Here is a 20,347-nt window from a genome sequence, read left to right on the forward strand (position 1 = left end):
GTTTAGGCCTCAATATCATGTTTGGGTTTGGCATGGTGAGGAGGGAGTTTACAAAGAGAAAAGTGTTGTTGAGGACGTCAATAATGTGGCCGATGTCAATGATTAGGATGTAGTAGATCATGTTGATGGGTATGAGACAGATGAAGAGAATGTCGATGAGGATGTGGATCGTGTTGATGAGATGATGGAGGGAGTCGAGGATGAGTTAGGAAAACGTCCTCGTGTTTTTGACTTGTTGACAGAGGCTTCTCAAAAGCCTTTGTACCCTGGATGTACAAAGTTCACCAAACTAACAGCAGTGTTGACAATTTTCAACATTAAGTCAAAGTTCAATTGGAGTGACGCTAGTTTCACAATGTTATTAGAAGCGTTAGGTGAGATGCTTCCTGAGGGAAATTAACTTCCAAAGTCGACATATTATGCCAAAAAGCTCATGTGTCCTTTCGGCTTAGAGTACCAGAAGATTCATGCGTGTCCGAATGATTGTGTGTTGTATCGGAATGAAAACGAGAACTTAGAAGAGTGTCCTAGGTGTGGGTTATCGCGCTACAAGCGTAAAGGGGCTCGGGATGCTAAAGGGCCCCCGGCTAAGGTATTGAGGTATCTTCCAATAATACCTAGATTCAAGCGCTTGTTTTCTATAAAGAAAGATGCGTTAAATTTGAGGTGGCATGCAGATAGGGTGAAGAAAGGTCACTTGCTCACACATCCATCTGATTCTCCGGAGTGGAAGAGTATTGATAGGTTGCATAAGACTTTTGGGGATGAGGTTCGTAATTTAAGGCTCGGACTGTGTACGGATGGAATGAACCCATTCGGCAATCTTAGTTCTCAACATAGTACTTGGCCGGTACTTTTAGTGATCTATAATTTGCCACCTTGGTTGTGTATGAAGCGTAAGTACATAATGCTTTCGCTTCTTATCTCGGGTCCTAAACAACCTGGAAATGACATAGATGTGTATCTTGCACCTCTCGTTGAGGATTTGAAAAAGATGTGGGATGAAGGCGTTTCAGTGTTTGATGCATATGCTAATAAGGAGTTCACCTTGCGTGCAATGCTTTTATGCACCGTTAATGATTTTCCGGCATATGGCAACTTATCGGAGTATAAGAACAAAGGGAAGAAAGCATGCCCAATATGTATCGATGACATGGAATCCACGTGGATTCCTAAGTGCAAACACGTATTCATGCACCATCGAAAGTTCCTCCCACGAGACCACTAATATCGTAAGAAGAAGAAGTTGTTCAACGGGGAGGTTGAGGACCGTGTAGCTCGTCGACCGTTGACCGGTTATAAGGTTTATGAACAGGTTAAGGGAGTTGAGACTGTATTTGGTAAAACGGGGCAAGTGCAAGGGGGTGAAGACCGATTATGGAAAAAAGAATCAATCTTTTGGAAGCTTCCATATTGGAGAGATCTACAGGTTAGGCATTGTCTTGACGTTATGCATATGGAGAAAAATGTATGCGATGCCATACTCGGGACTCTCATGAACATTCCGGGTAAGACAAAGGATGTTAGGGCCGTGCGAGATTGGTTTGAATGTAAGGGTCTTCGTCCGAAGTTGTGGGCACATGTTAAGGTGAGTAAGAAAAGAAATAGAGCTGATGAAGTTGGTGGCAGTAAGAAGAAGATGAGTAATGACAAAGTTTATTTGCCTCCATCTTGCTACACATTGTCCAAAGCAGAGAAGCAGACATTTTGTGAGTTTTTGTATGGCATTAAGGTTCCGTCTGGGTACTCATCCAACATGAAGAGATTTGTGAGCCTAAATGGTGAGCTGAAGTTGGGAAGCATGAAATCTCACGATTGCCATGTAATGATGCAAGTGTTCTAACCAATTGCAATCCGTTGAATACTGCCAAAACATGTGAGATATGCTATTACCGAGCTATGTTCGTTCTTCAACACAATTTGTAGTAAAGTTATTGATCCCTTCAAACTTGATGCACTTCAACTCGACGTGATTGTAACTTTATGCAAGTTTGAGATGTATTTTCCACCTTCTTTCTTTGACATAATGGTTCATCTTATTGTCCATCTCGTTCGTGAGATCAAGCTTTTGGGTCCAGTTTTTTTAAGGTGGTGTTATGCTTTTGAAAGACACATGGGTGTTTTACAAAACAAGGTGAGGAATCCAGCACAACCCGAGGGGAGTATGATTCAAGGCACTGTGAGCGATGAGATTAGTAACTTTATAGCCGAGTATTTGGCCATGGCAAAGCCTATTGGACTTCCCACCTCTAGACATGAAGGAAGGCTTGAGGGAAAAGGAACAATTGGCTCCAAATCGGTCACAGCTCCTCGAGAAAGCCTTCTACAAGCACACTTGTATGTGTTGCATCATATTCCGAAAGTTCATCCTTTTTTGAGTGAGCATTTTGATATATTGCGCGCAAAACATCCTTCTAAAGGCGATAGGGCATTGATGCAGTTGCATAACAAGACGTTTATTAATTGGTTTCATAATCGAGTAATATGCGAAGAACTCAAGGGTGTATCCGAAATTGTTAAGTGGTTAGCTTTTAGTCCGCGTGATGATGTCAACAAATATGAGGGTTACGATGTCAATGGCTTCACATTTTGAACTGAGGGTCAAGACAAGAAGTCATCGTATCTACAGAATAGTGGGGTTTCTATTTTGGCGTCATCTACATTTTACGCGAGTGCGAAGGATCAAGCGCCGGTTGATGCTAAATTGGTATACTATGGGCGGGTACATGAAATATGGGAGCTTGACTACTCTACTTTCAATATTGGTCTTTTCAAATGTAAGTGGGTAGATAATAATCGACGATGCATAAAAAATGACGACCCTTGTGGATTCACTCTTGTAGACTTAGCTCGTTTGCGTGATAGTGAGGAGCCATTCATACTAGCCACACAAGCCAAGCAAGTATTCTACATTGTAGACCCGTCTGATAAAAAATGGTCTATTGTTGTACCGGGAAAAAGAAGCATCCTTGGTATAGGTGATGTTGAGGATAAGGAAGAATATGAAGCTTTTGAAGACTCCCCTCCCTTTATCAATTCAAAATCAGTGGATCAAGATGATGTAGATGATGTAGATGTTGGTTATATGCGTGAGGAATACATTTGAATTAAGTGATTCACAAGGTATGAATTTAAAGCTTTTTAAAGTTTTTTTGGCACTTGGTTTGTTTTGCATGAAACTTTGCACATAACACTATTTGTTATATATTATTGTGTTGAACGTATTAGAATTGTAAATCATAGTCATATTCTTAATATTACTTAGCTTATGTTTTAATATATTTCTATTCATACTCTTTCAGGTATTGATATACAATGCATCTATTCAGAGACGAAATTGTCCCCGAGATTGAGACCTCGGATAATGAGCATCGTAGTTATGACAGCGAAGAGGACCAAATTGTGAGATACGAGCGTATGGCTGAAGACGCTCCACCGATTGACAATGATTTTGAGACTGAAGACGCCCCACCAATGGATGCTCCACTACCACTAAGAAAAGGAAAGGGCGAGGTCCTACGAAAAACCTCAAAGTCACAGAACCCATGCATTTGGAATACAATGCATTGGGTCAACCCTGTGGAAAATGGCGTAGGCAATATGGAAAACAAGTGGGCCTATGTATCCGCAAGATTTCCATATTGCACGCATGGAACGAGGTTCCAGAGGGTTTGAAGAACTCTCTATAGAATGATACTGTGGTAAGCAACTTTACTATTTTTACTCATTTAGTTTCATTTTAAAATTAATTTAATTGACACTAATAAATATAATTTTTTTTGTAGAATCTTTTCCACATCGAGAGCGATGAGGACAAGAAGAATGTGTTTCTTTCAGCTGTTGCTGAAAGATTTAGAGATTTCAAATCCAAGCTAGTAACTGGCTGGATTACGAAGAGGCGTGCCCGTACGACCAAAAAGGTCAAAACGGGAAACGAAGGTGGAGAGCAATCACCTTCGAAGATGCCCTACGAAATATGGGGTCACATATCAAAGAGGGATTGGGAGGCCTTTGTTGCCAAAAGAACAACTCCCATAGAAGTTGTAAGTATTTCATATTATATTATTGTTTTTGATTTGAATTTACTTCTTTTGATTCAGTCATTAAACTAATGCATGACATTCGATTTCTATTGATTAATTAGGAAAAGCGTGGTAAAGCTTCTGATTCTGCAAGCAAAAGGAAGTTTTACCATCGCTTGGGCCAAAAAACGTACGATGAGGTCCGAAAAGAGTGGGTGGATGCGGGTTTATACCCCAATCAAAGTTCATCCACGCCCTCATCTACGACTACCTCCGCATCCGTGAATACTCCTGCTGGAGATCGGGTGCGTGATTGGTATTGCGGGCTTCATTCCCGAGATGCAAGTGGTAAATTTACAATTAATGATCCGGGAACGAAGAAGGTTGCTGAGGCTGTGGTGAGTTTTGAAATTATTAAGTATATTCTTGATTTGATTTGTATTCTTTGGCATTGATTTACTTATACTAATTGCTATATATGTCACTTTTTATTTGAACAGATGGGCTGGAAGGAAAAAGAAGCAACGGGGGAGTTCACCCCAAGAGGCAATGTTGACGCATTGCATATGGTCTTAGGGAAAGACCACAGTGGGCGGGTAGTCGGAAAGGGAGGCGTCCGCGTGGGGTTACAGAAGGCATTCGGCAAAGAATGTGTTGCTACTCAATCCCGAACGACGCTGCGGGATGAAGTAGCAACCCTCCGAGCAGAGATTACGAAGGACGTTCTCACCAAACTGGCCGTCGTGTTGCAGAAGATGGGAGCACCCGTTGTTGACTTGGCAAACCTGATTGTCGAGGATCAGGAAAGTCAACATGGGGATCCTAATGCTTCGGTCGAGCCAACACCTGAGCCCATTACCCCCGTAGCACCCCAGCTCATTACTAATACCCCTGAAGGGGAAAACCCCACACCGGAGAACATAAACTCCGTTGCTCAAAATCCGGAGCCAACTCCGGTGCCAGTGCTACAGGTACATAGTTTTTAAATATATAAGCACTTATTAATTTAAATTGCAATGCGTTTTAATATTTTATTATGATGCTTATTATACTAAACGACACAATTTTCAGGAGGCGACTCCTTGTTCTCTTTTGCTGCCTCAGTTAGGTGTTGCTAGGGATGGCGACTTAACTGAGGTTGCATATGGTGTGGCCCAGCCAAACAAAGAGGGCCAAACAGTGCATTCAATGCCTGTTACAAGTGGCCACATCAGTGTGGCCGTGGAAACTATTGTAAAGGGGTTTGAAGATTTCTCACTCCCGGTTCCAACGCCAGCATGGAGCCTTGAGAAACTATCAGACGCCCTAGGTAGTTTCGTCACATGGCCATATGCTTGGGTCCGATTCACTAACATGGTAAGAATCATTTGTACCTTATTTTTTTTATTTTTTTTAATTGCATGCTCACACTAATTTAATTGTATAAATTGAAATAGCAAAAGAGTCCAAAGGGATCTTGGAGAGAGGTCGATTCCTCAGCAAAGGTGTCGACTGGCTCAAAGTCGATGCCAAGCACTCCAATTTTGACTGATGAGGAGCTAAAAGATCTCTCTCAAGATTGCAAATGGCTGCATTATTGTGCATCTCGCATAAGTGAGGAGGACCCACTCATTCTGAACCTGCTGAAGGAGCAATACTGCTTTTTAGAGAGCCCGTTTGTAATTATTGGTCCTAGTGACATCGGGCAATTTTTGAGAGGAGAGATGCTGAACGTAGCTCTTTTCCATGTCTACATGAGGTGATTTTCATTATCTTACAAGTTAGGCATTGTTGTTTAATTGCTTTAATAACCGAATTACTAACAAAATTTTCTTATTTGTGAGTTTAGTGCGGCTTACGAGGAGCTAAATTCTTGCGAACCTCCAATAAAAATTGGATGGTTTTGTCCAGAGTCGATTTCGAGTAGTAAATGTGTAAATGATCCAGATGACGTCAGAGTATACATTGAGACTGCTTTGATTAATTCCCTTGCATCTAAACACACGTTCATTCTGGCTCCATATGTGGAAGAGTAAGTATTATTTTTGAAATTGAACTTATCTTTTGATTTTTAAAGTCACCTAATCTCTAATTTGTTGATTTTAAATTTGCGTTTGTAGTTTGCATTGGATACTTTTGGTCATATGTCCTTTAACGAACACTGTGCACGTCTTCGACTCATTACAAAAACCTCAAAGCCCGCCTCGCAACACAAAATTCAAAGCGTTGTTGAATGCGTACGTAATATTAATTATTTTACCAATTTGATTTAATTAAGTGTTTTATATATATATATATAAATAGTATTACTTTTCCCATGCGTTTCAGCACAATGAAAAAAGTGCGTGGACAAATGGGATCTACATCCAGAGCCACATTTCCAAAATGGACAGCAATAAAGGTACACAAATTCGATTTTATGCGTTTTTAAGCGTTTTTGTCAATTTCGCGCGTAAAGTAGCTCAAACTTGGTTTGTTATGCACGGAACTTGGCACACAACACTATTTGGTATATATTATTGTGTTTAAGTGGTTAGAATTGAAAATCGTAGTCATATGCTAGAAATTACATGTTAAGTTGCGATTTTATGCGTTTTTAAGCGTTTTTGTCAATTTCGCGCGTAAAGTAGCTCAAACTTAGTTTGTTATGCACGAAACTTGGCACACTACACTATTTGGTATATATTATTGTGTTGAAGTGGATAGAATTGAAAATCATAGTCATATGCTAGAAATTAAGTGTTAAGTTGCGATTTTATGCGTTTTTAAGCGTTTTTGTCAATTTCGCGCGTAAAGTAGCTCAAACTTGGTTTGTTATGCACGAAACTTGGCACACAACACTATTTGGTATATATTATTGTGTTGAAGTGGATAGAATTTAAAATCATAGTCATATGCTAGAAATTAAGTGTTAAGTTGCGATTTTATGCGTTTTTAAGCGTTTTTGTCAATTTCGCGCGTAAAGTAGCTCAAACTTGGTTTGTTATGCACGAAACTTGGCACACAACACTATTTGATATATATTATTGTGTTGAAGTGGATAGAATTGAAAATCATAGTCATATGCTAGAAATTAAGTGTTAAGTTGCGATTTTATGCGTTTTTAAGCGTTTTTGTCAATTTCGCGCGTAAAGTAGCTCAAACTTGGTTTGTTATGCACGAAACTTGGCACACAACACTATTTGGTATATATTATTATGTTGAAGTGGTTAGAATTGAAAATCATTGTCATATGGTATAAATTAGGCGTTAAGTTGCGATTTTATGCGTTTTTAAGCGTTTTTGGCACTTTTGCGCATAAAGTAGCTCAAACTTGGTTTGTTTTGCGCGAAACTTGTCACACAACACTATTTGGTCTATATTATTGCGTTGAAGTGGTTAGAATTGAAAATGATAGTCATATGCTAGAAATTAAGTGTTAAGTTGCGATTTTATGCGTTTTTAAGCGTTTTTGTCAATTTCGCGTAAAGTAGCTCAAACTTGGTTTGTTATGCACGAAACTTGGCACATAACACTATTTGGTATATATTATTGCGTTGAAGTGGTTAGAATTGAAAATCATTGTCATATGGTAGAAATTAGGCGTTAAGTTGCGATTTTATGCGTTTTTAAGCGTTTTTGGCACTTTTGCGCATAAAGTAGCTCAAACTTGGTTTGTTTTGCGCGAAACTTGTCACACAACACTATTTGGTCTATATTATTGCGTTGAAGTGGTTAGAATTGAAAATCATAGTCGTATGCTAGAAATTACGTATTAAGTTGTGATTTTATGCGTTTTTATGCTCCTTTGGCACTAACATCTATTTTCTCTTAGTGCTTTCGACAACCTTCTGGTTCCGTTGATTGCGGCTACTACGCTCTTAAATACATGGACGATGTCTTAAAATCCGTGAAGGAGGTTGGAGTCGAAAACATAGATGCCGTAAGCATTTGTTACGTTCTTAAATTATTATTATTGGTAAAATCTAATGTTTATTAATCTTTTAATTTTATATTATATTATAGGTTTTATACAACATTCCGAGGGAAACATGCCATCTGAGAAGTGGAGAGATGCGCGAATTAAAAGACAAGATTGCCGCGTATCTTGCTAATTTTTGTCCTTGATGAATTGTAATTAGTATTAGATTTTTTAGGACTTTAATGTATATTATATATATATATGTACGTACATATATATATGATCGAGAGTTTATTATTAAAAAAAAAATTATTGGTGATTATTTGTGATTATCATTGGGTTATTATTGGATTAATCATTGTTATTACATTGTACATTATTATTGGATTATTATTAATTAAAAGGAAAAAAGAAAAAAAAAGGGAAATATTTGCTGCGGTTAGCACACAGAACCGCAGCAAATAAGTAGCATTTATAGGCAGACAGAAGAGGCACCGCGCCTCGCGTAGAACTCCGCGGCACGCGGAGTGCACTTATTTGCTCCGGTTTAGTTTGTTGACCGCAGCAAATACTCGTCTTCAATTGCTGCGGTTTATGTATAACCGCAGCAAATAATGCCCTTTTTTGCCGCGGTTTTTAACCGCAGCATTTAAATTAGGTCATTTGCTGCTATCACTATTGCTTGGGGCCAAAACCGCAGCAAATAATGGCAAAAAAACCGCAGCAAATAAGGTTTTTTCCACTAGTGTTTCTTTATGATTTCACAATTGAAATCTACAATTTGAAATGAATTTATTATTTCCAAACACAACTTTAGGAAATCACCATCGATAATTTTATTCTTCTCCGCAATTTCTTGAAGTTGTAAAACAAACTCTAGGCCCCAAACAACATCCCCAACCGATGGACGTTCGCTACCTTGATTGCGTACGCAATAAGCTCGGGAATAATCTCACCGAATTTGCTTAGACAATGACATGCAATTTGGCCTTTTAAATTCGGGTCTATGATAATATTTTTATAATTTTTATATGTACGTAGTTTAAGATATTAATAATGGCAAATCCTAATATTAAGAGGCGAACGTGTGTCTCAATTGAAGAACTCATTTGCAATGGGTGTTTGAAACTTCTCAAAATATTGATTATAACTTAATTATCTCCAACCGTAAAAGGTATTGCATTCCAATCTTTAAGCATGGAACATGCCATTACAAGGCTTCTTCTCTAAGAAAAATGCATTTATAGAAATAAAAAATAGAATAAAAGTCTTTTTTTATTTATGTCGATTTTATCGTAAGACGGTTTTAAATTATGCTAAATAGTCTTACTAAATTAGTTAAAACATTCATTATAGTACTCAAAATACTCACTTTAGTTGTTTAATACTTTAACACATCATTTTTATGCTAAAACTAACATTTTGAATATTATAGCACTCATTTTTGTTCTTTAAAAGAGTCAGTCCGTTTGGTAGATGGTAATAAATGGTAGTAGTGGAAATAAAAACTAGTGTAATTTTGATTGAAAAATCTCTTTGCTACCTTGATGGCGATGCTTGTCCAACTTCAATTATCTGATTTTCTTCATACAATTCATTCCAATGCATTATCATTGGGAGAGGTAGTATTAGGTGGTAATGAAAATTTGTAAACAAAAATATTTTTTTGTGATCAAAGTTTCATCACCATGGGAATGACATGGAAATTGAGATGAAATAAAACACTATAAATCATTTCCATTATCACTATTTAGTATCATTAACGAAACAGATCGTTAATACCATATGATCGTGAGACAGTTTCATACTTGCTCTTGTAGCTTGGAGGAGAGTGGCATTACTACTGAGTGGGCTTTATATCATGGCAAAAACTTGGGAGATACCGCCTCAATATGAGGCGGTACAATTGGGCCGGCCCAAAAGCTAAAAATTAAAAAAAATGAAAATGGCGCAAAACCCCAAAATTAGAAAATAAATTTAATTTTGACTTTAAAGATATCAATTCTGACATTTAAGTGATTAATTTCAACTTAAAGTAAACCTTAAATAAATCAATTAAAATAAAAATATTCAATTTTTACCTAAAAGTGATCAATTTTGACATTAAAGTAATCAATTTCTACTTACAAGTTTATAACCTTAAATGGACAAGTTTATAATCAATTAAAATTATTTGTTTCATTTATTTTTCTTTTATTTTCTTTGCTAGTTTTGTGCTTCAATGTCGTTCATATAGAGGGCGAATGCTCCAATGACATCAATGAATCTATGAATAAGAGACCAGTCTACCGCACCAAAATTCAAGCTGGTAATTGCTTGTGCCAGATTACAAATGTGAAATGCATTCCTTTCGTTAAATGTTCCCGTTCTATTTCTTTCTAGCTATAAATAGTAGATTAAATTCATATGTCAATGCTTTCTTCAAAATTATGTTTCTATTTTTGTAATTTTTTTTTCATCGGGGTAGTGGGAGAATCCTTATAGTTGTCAAATTAAATACTTTGAAATACTCGCATTCGATTGTGACATGTTGTGTAGAAAAATGTTATTATTAGTAGCAAGTATAATAGAACGGAGAAAGTATATTATTAATCATACATGGATGAAATGTTTTTAATGGTTGTATGTCAAATTAATGTAAAGTGCTTGATTGAATTTAATTATACTCTAGCTCTTTGAATTTTGATTAAAGAATTTATTTGATAAATGATTACTGGTTGGAACTGTTATTAGTCAGAATTAATTATTGATATACTAACTATTATACATTTAAGTCAGTCGTTTTAGTTAGTTATTTGGAAATTTGTATCATATTAGTATTATTATATCAATTGGGTCTAAAAGTTAAATATTATTAAGTAATGCCTTTGGTTAACCAAAATAAAAAGATTTTTTTTTTATTTGAAAAACTATCATTAATTAGCCTCAACATTGAACCAAAGTCGAACCAATTTCTTTGAAATTTCAACGAGAATATTTAATGCAAAATTTGAGGATGGATGGAGTAATTTAATTGCGTAGATATTAATGGTGTGAGCGTGTGACATTTCAAAATGAAGGGGAGTAATGGCAACTGATCAGCCCAAATCAAAATGATTGCTGGTGAAAAATTAGTATATAACTTCTATTTTAGATGAGTCATTAAAGACTTAAAAGAGTGTAATTTTATTATTTTGAAAATTAATTTTCCTAATAATAAATTTATAATCTTCATATTAAGTATATTTTGATCACTAAAGTTAACATACCTTACCTTATCAAAAGAGGTAAAAAAAATTACAGTCTACACAACCTTCAACTCAAGAAAACCCACAAATGAACTAAAAAGACTAGCAAGACAAAGAAGAAAAAACAAACAAGCTAAGACTAGTAATAGCTTGTATGCATAAGCAAGAGAGATACAAACACAATCATAAAGGCAAGACTATGAGCCAAAGGTAATTATTGATGCTCACGGACACCAAAACCACGTCTCCAACTAATTTTAATTTATCTTTAGTCAAGTTCTTAGAAAGATACAACTCATTCATGTCATTTTTAATTTGCTCTTCTCACGTTTTCTTAGGCCTATCATGACTTTACTTCTATCAACTGTGATGTTTTGCATGTCGACGGTCTTCCTTCTTACATTCCAAAACCATTTCAATCTACTTTTACGCATTTCTGCAGAGATGGGTGAAGCCTCTAGTCTTTCTCTCAAAACACAGTTCTTAATCTTATCTATGTTGGTCTGTCAAAACATCCAACTTAACATTCACGTCTCTCCTACTGTCATCTTACGCGCTGCAAGTGATTTTTTCGTTGGACATTTAGAAAAAAGTTTCTGGTAAATAACTTAAGTCATAACCCAAAAGCTACTATGGGTAATATTTTTGATGGTTTTTGGAATTATGACTCAATTATTTTTCTAATAAGCAACCAAATGCCAACAACTATTTTTATACAAACCATCTTTATTACTGTTGAGTCAAGCCCAATTTCAATGACCTTGGTGATAGGTTTGATCACTTGATTGCTCATGCCTTATCTTGCACTCTTGAGAGTGAAGATGTAAGGAACATGAGCTATGTAGGATTGAGATTTGGATCACTTGATGAAGTGATCAAGGTGAATGATTTGGGGTGTCTTAATGAAGACAATGCACGAAGATTGAAGGGCTTTGAAGACAGCTCGAGTGGTCGAGCATGTTTGGCTCGGTCGAGCCTTAATGCAGCAGGGCTCCAGTAGCCTCAGAGAAAGTGCTCGATCGGTTGAGCCTAGGGCGCTCGATCGAGCAAAATGGCAGCAAACAAAACAGAAGCTTTCTGTTTTATGTGTGGGATTTTGTGGGCTTTTAAGCCTTTTGTCCTAAGTTATTCTAATATGTTTTATGACTATATAAGGAGTCTTAGAACATCATTAGGGAATTGAGAGAGGCATATACAAGATTGAAAGCTAGGGTTCACACCATAAGAGTTCTTCATCCTTGTGTTATGCATGTTTGTGTGAGATTGAGTTAAAGGTTCAATCTTTGCTTTGAGAGGCTGCTCTTAAAGCTTGAAAAGGTGAGTCATTAATGTATTGTTGATTATATTAATGATAAGCTACTTATTTTGAGGTGGAGGTATCCATAGATACCTCATACATCTTGTGTTTTGCTTCTTCCATTATTCTGCTCTGTTTTGGTTGTTTATCTTTGCATTTCTTTTATTATTGTTTCTTCACCATTGCAATAGCTCATTCACAACAATTACAGTTGGCTGGCCTAAACTTTTGGCTTTGAGAAGTAGCAAATAAGTCAATTCTTTGAGCTAATCAAACTAACTAATAGCTTCAACCTCCAACCAATTGCCATTCATCAAACAAACCTCTATACACAGGTCCAACTCTTTTACAAGAGCACCATACACGACGACATAACGGCCCACAATTTTTGGGACCTAAAATTATTTTTTATTTTCATATGTTTAATTATATGTTAAAAAAATTATAATAATTTGCCGAAAATAAAATACTGACAAGTCATCATATAATCAATGGAAATAATATCCTCTAATTAATGATCATCCATTACTTTGTTAATTTAATTTATTATATTTTCTTGGTCAATTATTAAGGTATCTAAATAATGAAATTGTTAATTTAATTTGTTGAATCTTCTTGTTTAATTAATTAAGTTAGTTTCACAAGTTAAATAATGCTTTAGCAAAATGAAAAAATGATAGTTCATTAATTAATTGTATATTAAAACTTTGGACATACATATTCATATGTTAATGTCCTTGTCTATTGACTATTCAATAATTGAGCTTTACTTTCATGCCATTCTTGACTTGTTCTACATAACACTGACGTCTTATGCAACTTGTGAGTGGTCACTGCTTTATTTTTTTATTTCTCTGATAAGTAGTAAATTCTGTGTTTGAAAGTAATATTTGATTTTTTATACAATTTAATTTATTAATTTAATTTTTAATATTTTTAATTATTTATAATGAAAAATTATAAAAAATTAATATTAATAATTTTTGTATTGATACGAATCAAATAAAAACACGTCTGATTATGCTTTAACTTAATAATTAAAACAAATTAAAAATTAATAGTAATAAATAAATAGTGTAATTTTCTAATTGCAAGAAATTTGAAAGAATAGAGAAAGTACCAAATTTATTCATGTTAAACCAACATTATATTTAATCAAAGAAAAAAACAAGTAAATTGATATTTTACAGAGAAATAAGAGAGAAATAGTTAAATATTTAGATAGAGAAAACATGTTTGATCTGTCCACTATCTCTTCCTCTCGGATTCCGAATTTGGGCGGTATATGGGCTAATGACCATAGCCTTAAGCCCATAACCATTTCGATAAAAATTTAAAAAAACTATGTGATAACTGCAGGCTCCAGTCTCCAGTCTCCTGAGAGATTGTCTTTCAAATCTAGTTCATTAAAGTTTAATGTTACTCTTACTATATTTTTCTTTATGGGCTGATCCAATCAGAGATATTCTCTTAAAGAAAACATTTCTCACTCACAAGAAATTATAATGTTATAATATTACAAAAAAAAATAAAAATTAAACAAGTTAATTGACCAAACCAAAAGAGAAAATGACAAATTTAGTTGGAATAATAACTTTCAAGTGCTCAAATTGATATTTGTATTCAATTTGTCATGTAGAAGTAGAAGATAAAGTAAACGGTCAACATACATATTAGTGTTATACAAAATTATTACTCTGAAAATAATGCAACTCAAAAATCACATTTTTGAATTTAAATTGATTAGATAGAAATACTATTATTCAATTAATTTTCTCTCCAATCTCCAATAATGTTCGTTCACCCTCAAATGCTCCTTACACTTCTTTCCTTCCTCTTCATCACAACACTAACATTTTCCATTACAACCCCATATAAACCACCCGACCACCTCCTCATCAACTTTGGCCTACCAAAAAATTCTCCACAACCTATCGATAACCACGGTATATGGCAGAGCGATCAAGACTTCATCCTCACTTCGCTATCTGCCACCAGTAACTCCACTGCTTTTGCAGTGGAGGCTACAACTCCCAATAATATGGCCCGAATATTTCGGGCCACGACAACATATTCCATACCTGTTACCACGTGGGGCCCAAAACTAGTCCGCCTCTACTTTCCACCCCTACCCATATCCTACGACATCATAGACACCAAATCATCTTTTCTTTCGCTCACAATTAATGGGTTTAATATTTTGCGCAACTTTAGCGCGTACGCTGTTATGTCCCACGCTAATGCATACACCAACACCACCGCGCCGGTAACAGACGGTCTTGTAAGAGAGATTTACATCTCTTTAGACGAACGAGACGGGCAAAGGGCTATAAACCTAACTTTCTCACCAAGTAACCCGGATGGGTTCGGGTTCATAAACGGGTTGGAGATTATATCTGTTCCCGATGGGTTGTACTTTAACCGTTCCGGATCCAATATGGTTCCATATCTTACGGGTGGGTTTCAAGATTATTTGAATAACCCGTTTAATTTTTCGGATTCAATAGCTATGGAAAATATTATCCGGCTGAACGTTGGTGGGTCGATCGTGGAACCGAGTAATGATTCCGGACTTAGCCGGACTTGGTTCGGTAGAGACGATGACTACATGATGTAAGTTCAACAATATTTTTCAAATTTCCTGAATTTAATTTTAGACAATTGTCTTCTAATTTTCTTTGTTTCACTGATAAACTTAAACTATGTGGTGGATAGATAATTTTGGGTCAACAGGAAATATAATTTCTTTTGAATTCCCAAAAAGCATAGGAAGTAATTAATTTATTAGTTTCAAGTAAAAAATAAATAGTATTTTTTTCTTACAAAGTTATCAATTACTTTCTTCGTTTCTTATCAAGTTTCCATAAGGAATGTAAATGAAAACAAGAAAAATATAATATTTTAGATAATGAATTTATTATTTTATTAAATAATAAATTTAATTTAATGAAAAAAATTAGCACCATATATAATTATTAAAAAATTGAAATAAAGTCATTAAAAAAATTATAAGGACTATAACTAATAAAAAATATTTTTATAAACTTAAGGAGAAATATGTAAGGATCATAAGAAATATACAAATGTTAAAATGAAGTTAGTGACTAGAAAATATGTGAGAATTATATGGATTGTTATTAAAATATTAAAATATGATTAAAAAGGTTATTTTTATTCGAAATATATGATATAAAAATAAAAAGTTCTCTAAGTAACGATAAAAATGCAATCTTCATAGCTCTATACTTATGTGATAATTTCCATTTTCAGTATTCAACCAAAAAAAAAGAAAAAAACAATTTCTAAGAATTTTTTTAAGTTATTAATTTTTTAAGAAATTAAAACTTTTATAGGAATTTAAGTATTTATTTGTTGACCAAACAAGCTCTTGGTAAATATAATTGACCAATATGTCGATTGTAGCAGTGACATCTTTGACTTGTGTGCAGAGTTTGAATGTGTTTACCACATCACACACTAATATGTATATATACTTGTTTCTCCCCGTGTTTGCTAAGCTCAATGCGTTTATAAGATCGAGTTAAACATAATTAAAAATATAATAATATGATATTATATTGATATGCGTGGAGAGACGAATAAAATAAGATTTCAAATGGTTATATATTTTTCTCATATAATAATCGCAATATGTAAGATACTATAGAATAAAGAACAATGTAAAATTATTCTATAAAGCATAAAAAAAACGGAGGAAATATGCAATATAGAAGTATAATCACGTCTCTTCTCACTATAGGCTACAAGTGTGCATCATGCAATACAAGTCTTCCGTATATTTGAAGTATATAATCCCACTTTAAACGTTAGATGAATGAGATTCTAATCCTTAACATGACCTTTTGAAATCATATCAAGTACTCATATATATATATATATATATATATATATATATATATATATATATATATATATATATATATATATATATATATATATATATATATATATATATATATATATATATATACATATATATATATATATACATATATATATACATATACACATATATATATACATATACACATATATATATACATATACACATATATATATACATATACACATATATATTTATATATATACATATATATATATATATACATATATATATATATATATATAAATATATATATATATATATATATATATATATATATATATATATATATATATATATATATAAATATATATATATATATATATATATATATATATATATATATATATTTATTTTTATTGATTATATTGAGCTGTACCTTAGCTTGTGTTGAACACATATAACTTTGCTATTGTATTTGGTTTTATTGGTCTCTTTCTTTGCAGTGCTCTTTTTATTTGAGCGTCGCTTTGACTGTATCCCTCTTGCCCTGTCTTCAGATGGGGTGTAGGTATGATTTATCAGTCACGAACCCACAAATCCAGTCCTAAGCGGAATCTATCGTATATGATGGTAAATTGATTAATTTTATTTTTATGTTGTACATGATCAGTAATGGTCTAAACTACACAAAGATCTACGACGATGCCACAATCAATTATACAGTTGCAACACCATCGTATACGGCGCCGGAATTAGTGTACTTGACAATGAGGTCGATGGGACCATATGATGGAAAATTGAAGAAAAACCAAAATTTGACATGGTTATTCGAGGTCGATGTTGGATTTAATTATCTTGTGAGGCTCCATTTTTGCGAGTTAGATTCCAAAATCAACAACACTGGCCAAAGACTTTTCCACGTTAGTATCAACAATTAAATAGGTGCATATGATATTGATGTTTTTGCGCTAACTGGTGGCATTTTCATTCCAATGTATCGAGATTTCGTTACGCTCTTTGAAGGTAGTGGTACCAACAAAGCTAGTGTCGAAACCAGAGGTCTTCTTTCAGTGACACTTACTCCCGACCCTACCGCAACGTAAGTTAATCATTGTTTTTTATGGGTAAGAAATCGAGAATCCGGCCCCTGCATGAGGAGGCTAGGAGTCAAGCATTGATTTTCCCCTGGGTTAAAAATTGAACGCCTATCACAAGAATGAATGGAAAGACTTTCTACAATACATTTGCATATATTTTAACCAAGTCAAACTCGCCGTGTGTTTTTTTAATCTTTTTTCCCAAAAACTTACATTTTAGCCAATATGGGTTTAAAATCGCTATTTAAGATAGCAATTTTACGTGAAGTTTACTTTTCCAACTGTTTTTACCTGAAGCCCATTTCTCTATTTTTTTAAAAATAAATTTTTTTTTTAGTTTGTTTATTTTTCTTGCCACATTTTATTTTATGGAAGTGGTCTAACCACAGAAAATTTTGTCATATACAAATTTTTCCTTACTTTAAATTTAATCCAGATTTATGCAATATAAATGACTTTACAATTTCTTAGTCTTTGTATTATATATGATTCATTATTGCAATTTCAAAAGAGCATATAGAGTAATTATTTGTTTGATGGCAAGAATATTTTCCTTCTAAAAATACTTTATTTAATGACTTTTTCAAATTTGCATTGAAGTTGAAACTTTTGTCTTGTTTTTCTAGATATGACGATCTCTTGCTCAATGGATTGGAGATTTTCAAGTTGAACTCTTCAAATGGTTCTCTTGCCGCACCAAATCCTAATATCCCTATGAATTTAACATCTTTACAAGGTAATAATCGATCGTCAAATAGTTCTCATCATTTAATACTGATTATCGGAGGAATCCTTGGTGCTATTCTAGTAGTCGCACTCATATCATCAATATATTTCATAATCATTTTCCGAAGAAAAAAGGAGAAACAAAAATTCATGAAAACAATGAGCAAAGATGATACTAGCAAGCTTAAGTGGATTTCGCCGTTGGATGATTCTGGATCTAATGCAACTAGCGCTAGTGTGATTTCTTCTCTGCCGTCCGATCTTTGTCGACGTTTCTCATTTGCGCAAGTTAGGGTTGCTACGAACGATTTCGACGACGATTTGATCATAGGAACCGGTGGGTTCGGTAAAGTTTACAAGGGTTCAATAGATGATGGAGCCACTATTGTGGCCATAAAACGTCTTACGACAACATCGAAGCAAGGCGCTCGCGAGTTTGAAACAGAAATCGAGATGCTATCGAGACTACGTCACGTACATTTGGTGTCCTTAATCGGATATTGTGACGAACACGGTGAAATGATCATAGTTTACGAGTATATGCCACGTGGCACTCTTCGAGATCACTTGTTGTACAAGAATCCCGAGAGAAGCGAGAACCATACACCATTATCGTGGAAGCAACGACTTATGATTTGTCTTGGATCAGCTCGCGGTTTGCACTATCTTCACGCGGGTGCTAAACAATTGATTATTCATCGAGATGTCAAGTCTACGAATATTCTTCTTGATGATAAGTGGACGGCCAAAGTCTCAGACTTTGGCCTTTCAAAGGTAGGACCCACTCCTGGTGATATGGGTCCTACCCATGTTAGTACCGCTGTTAAAGGTAGTGTTGGATATTTAGATCCAGAGTACTATCGACGTCAACAATTGACAGAGAAATCAGATGTATACTCCTTCGGAGTTTTGTTGTTCGAGGTTTTATGTGCTCGATTTGCGATGAACCCTAATCTACCCAAGCAACAAGTGAACTTAGCCGTGTGGGCTCGTTATAACTACAAAAATAAAACCCTCCACACAATTGTCGATCCAAATCTAACAGGGCAAATTGCACCCGAATGTCTAAGAAAATTTGGAGAAGTGGCAGAAATGTGTATACGAGAACATGGAAGTGATCGTCCTTCGATGGGGGACGTAGTTTGGGGCCTTGAATTTGCCTTACAACTACAAGAAACCGCGGAGAAAATTATGCAAAACAATTTAAGTGATGATCCTCAAGGAGAAATTTCAGATTCTACGATAAGTTTTAAACTTGATGGGGCAAATGCATTAGGTTCAATGTATATTGAGAATGAATCGACCACATTAAATGATGATTTTTCTGATACTAAGATGGTTGATATGGGCACAAAAAAGTTATTGGATAGTAGAACTACTACATTTAATTCATCGGAATCACCCATAATTGATATGAAGTCTGGTTCGGTTTTTTCTGAGATTATCGACCCAAAAGCCAGATGACTCGTACAAATTGTTGTATGAGACGATTTCTCTATAAAATGTGTTTCATACGACATGAGAATATAAGATTTTTATTTCTCTTACAAGAGTATCTAAAAGAAATAAGAAAATATATTTTTTTGTAAATTTTTTTTTGAGGATAATAAATATAACTGTTAATTTGTTAATTAGTATTATATTTTGAATATTTCAAGGTACGGTTGTGTTTTTAATATGAATAATTATATCATAAAAATATAAGATGCATAAGTGCCGTGTTAGTCCATTTCATTTCTTAGTTATTTTTTTAAGAAAATCTAATAATTTATTGATAAAAATATCATACGACATCTACAACAGAGTAACAATCGATCAAATACATAACAATTTTAATCAAACAAAATTTTACTCTCTCCTAGTCTTCCTACTTGTCCCAATTACTTTTTAGTTACTACTCACTAATCACTCTTAATTTGTATTTTATTTTTAATCTATAACGTAAAATATAGTCAAGCGGGATTTTATTTCATTCGTCTCAATACAATGATTATTAATATCAAGTTTTGATAATTTTTAATATGCACAATTAAAGATATTAAAGGTTAAAATGTTGCCTCGACAAGTGTAGAAAAGGTAAATGGGACAAGTAGGCTGAATATGAGGGAGTATATAAAAAAAGTCATGATCATTATAAAGGAGATCCGTCATGATCATTATAAAGGAGATCCAATACTAAAGTCCTCCCTCTATCATGATCATTATAAGGTTGATAGTAGCCCCAAAAATTTAAATGAAGGTTAGAATTTTT

At 34.3% G+C, this 20,347-nt stretch overlaps 3 protein-coding genes across 3 annotated transcripts; all 3 read left to right on the plus strand.

Annotated features, from left to right (window-relative positions):
* Positions 1-2,935: 2,935 nt before the first annotated feature.
* On the plus strand, positions 2,936-8,214 carry LOC130802191 (uncharacterized). The gene is made up of 12 exons (XM_057666117.1): positions 2,936-3,123; positions 3,303-3,701; positions 3,786-4,043; positions 4,145-4,420; positions 4,523-4,993; positions 5,094-5,378; positions 5,459-5,760; positions 5,851-6,033; positions 6,122-6,238; positions 6,330-6,402; positions 7,816-7,923; positions 8,007-8,214. Exons 3-12 carry the CDS (start codon positions 3,963-3,965, stop codon positions 8,106-8,108), a joined length of 1,998 nt encoding a protein of 665 aa, XP_057522100.1. The 5' UTR covers positions 2,936-3,123; positions 3,303-3,701; positions 3,786-3,962; the 3' UTR covers positions 8,109-8,214.
* Positions 8,215-14,066: 5,852 nt separating this feature from the next.
* LOC130802194 (probable receptor-like protein kinase At5g39030) lies at positions 14,067-19,806 on the plus strand. The gene is made up of 2 exons (XM_057666121.1): positions 14,067-15,039; positions 16,944-19,806. Exons 1-2 carry the CDS (start codon positions 14,219-14,221, stop codon positions 17,209-17,211), a joined length of 1,089 nt encoding a protein of 362 aa, XP_057522104.1. The 5' UTR covers positions 14,067-14,218; the 3' UTR covers positions 17,212-19,806.
* LOC130802193 (probable receptor-like protein kinase At5g38990) lies at positions 17,239-19,806 on the plus strand. Its single transcript, XM_057666120.1, has 2 exons — positions 17,239-17,372; positions 17,997-19,806. Exons 1-2 carry the CDS (start codon positions 17,266-17,268, stop codon positions 19,558-19,560), a joined length of 1,671 nt encoding a protein of 556 aa, XP_057522103.1. The 5' UTR covers positions 17,239-17,265; the 3' UTR covers positions 19,561-19,806.
* Positions 19,807-20,347: the final 541 nt, after the last annotated feature.

This window comes from Amaranthus tricolor, chromosome 16, assembly GCF_026212465.1.
Source record: "Amaranthus tricolor cultivar Red isolate AtriRed21 chromosome 16, ASM2621246v1, whole genome shotgun sequence".
NCBI lineage: Eukaryota > Viridiplantae > Streptophyta > Magnoliopsida > Caryophyllales > Amaranthaceae > Amaranthus > Amaranthus tricolor.